We start from the raw sequence: 2,347 nt of genomic DNA, 5'->3' as shown, positions 1-2,347 counted from the left end.
CCACACACACACACACACACACACACACACACACACATGCCCCACATCCCCCACCCTTTCCACTGTCCCCCAGACAGTGCCCAAGTCCTGGGCCTCCAACCCTTCCCCCGATCACCACACAGACTTACCTGTATCCAGCTGCCCGAGCTGCTCCCACCACCCTGCCTGGTTGTATGCCAGCCATGTGCATGCATGCATGCACACACGTGGCACCCCCTGCCTCCAATGGCCCTCCCTCTATTCCACTCAGCACCAAGCAGCTTCTTGCAGGTTGGAAGGTTTCCAGCCTGCAAGAGGAAACCTGTGAACCTGTGGTTTCCTGCAATTTCCTCCTTTAAAGGGGAAAACCTGACTTTTTCTGCAGCAAACAGAAAACCCAGATCCCTGTTCATCAGGAGACATTTTCCACTCTCAATACTGAGTTTAGTGTCTCAACAGGACACTAGAGAGTGCTGTGTTCAGAGATTTGGAACACGGGCTAATAGACTTAATGAATTTTCACATGATTTACAAGGCAGCTTTACAGTAATTTAACGGAACTCACCTTGCAGGCTCTTGGCACTGGCATAATCCATTCCCCAGCTCACCAGTGCCATGACCAGGCCCAACAGAACCAGGAAAATCCAGTCTTCTCCAAGTTTCTTGGTAACATATTTCTGGATGTGTCTAGCACAGTCTGTAGGAGAGACAGTCTTGAAATAAGAGAGGCAGTCAGAGCCTGTCTGTCTCTTCTTTCTCTTAGTATGCTAGCATACCAACTCGGGTGGAAACATCATAACCAGGGCTTAGGGTTTTCTGTTAGCCACAGAAAAATGTGGAAATATACTGATTTTTCTCCTTTAAAGGAGAAAAACTTGGGAAACCTATCATCTTGTGGCAGGGGGGAGTGGAACGCAGGGGGCACCACATGCATCTGTGCAAGTGTACACATGCACATGGCCAGCAATACAGCAAGGCAGTGGTGGACGACAGCTCCCACAGCTGCCTGCAGTTAAGTCTATGGGGGGAGAGGGTGCATAGATGACTTGTAGGGGAGCAGAAGGGGGGCAGATTGAAGTGGCCACAGTGAGGGAAAGAGTGGGGCTAGGGCTGGGGAAGCTGCCCAGCCAGCGTGGTGCTCAGGGCCTACAACCAGGGCGGAAACAGGCAACTGCAGGTCTTGGCAGGGGAGTAAGATGGCACCGCAGGCAGTTCATCTGGGTGTTGTGGGGGAGCTGGCGGCCTGCCGCTGCGTGCACACCAGGGGATGGGTCAGACCCCAGAGATGATGCCTTAGAGGGGCATAGGAGGCATATGCCCCCAAAATTTGTAGCACAGGGCTGCAGCCTGGCTGCATCTGTGGCCCAGCAGACAAGACCTGGTGCAGGAAGGCAGAGCAGGGTGGGGAGGCTCGGTGCCACTGCCATCACTGCTGGGAGCCCTGCACCAGCTGTGCCACCATGGTGAGGTGCCCCCTGCCCACCCAGCAGCAGTAGGGGGGCACACCACTGCACCACCGCTACCGCTGCTACCCCTGATGCTGCTGGGTAGGTGTAGAGGGCATCTTGCCATGGCAGGATGGTTGGCACAGGGCTCCTGGCACCAAGCCTTACTACCCCACTCCACCCTCCTGTGCGGGGTTCCACCTGCTGGGCCATCAAGGCTCCTGGTGAGCAGGTTGGGGCACCCTGTGCCCAGAAGCAGGCAGCCTGCATCCTCCCCTGTCCATCATGGGCTCCAACTCAGCTCCACTGTGGCGATGCTGCCTGAGGGGTAGGGGTGGGGGAGGTGGGCCAACCTCTACACTCCACCCCAGCTGCAGAAGCTGCCATCTCCCGCATATGGCAGCCAAGGCTCGGGCACTGCTGAACCAGCTGTGACTAGTGCCCACAGAGCAAGGGGCGGGTAGGATGCAGCCTCCAGGTCCCATAGCCTTGGCACCTGGGGGCCCCCTCTAGCAGGGCTGTGGGGGACAGAGGACCACAGGTCATGAATAGGGGCCCTAGCCAGGATTGGAGGACTGTGGGTCAGGAATAAGAGGCACCAGCAGGGCTGAGGGTGTGGGGGGCTCTAAGTTGGGAGTGAAGGGAACCAGCAGGAACAGGGGGCTGTGGGTCAGGAGTGAGAGGTACTGGCAGAGACAGGGGGCTGTGGGTCAGGAATGAGGAGCACCAGCACGGCTGAGGGGGTGGTTGGCTGAGGGTCAGGAGTGAGGGGCACTGGCATGGCCAGGGGGCTGCAAGTTGGGAGTGGGGGACACTGGCAAGGAATGGGGGTTGAGGGTCAGAAGTGAGGGGCACCAGCAGGGCCTGGGAGGTGGGGGCTTTGGGTTGGCAGTGAGGGGCACTGGCAGGGCTCAGGGGCTGCA

General features: G+C 57.9%; 1 protein-coding gene across 1 annotated transcript in view; it reads right to left on the bottom strand.

Annotated features, from left to right (window-relative positions):
• The window catches only part of CLCN1 (chloride voltage-gated channel 1), a 106,609-nt gene that overhangs the window by 66,010 nt on the left and 38,252 nt on the right, over window positions 1–2,347 (bottom strand). Inside the window, exon 3 of the mRNA XM_019526678.1 lies at window positions 545–676. Within this exon, the coding sequence (XP_019382223.1) occupies window positions 545–676 (132 nt within the window). The remainder of the gene's footprint in view (window positions 1–544; window positions 677–2,347) is intronic.

This window comes from Gavialis gangeticus, unplaced genomic scaffold (assembly GCF_001723915.1).
Source record: "Gavialis gangeticus isolate Ggan-Ray unplaced genomic scaffold, GavGan_comp1, whole genome shotgun sequence".
Taxonomy (NCBI): domain Eukaryota; kingdom Metazoa; phylum Chordata; order Crocodylia; family Gavialidae; genus Gavialis; species Gavialis gangeticus.
Note: the sequence above shows the minus strand (reverse complement) of the source record. Positions and strands in the feature narration are given on the sequence as shown.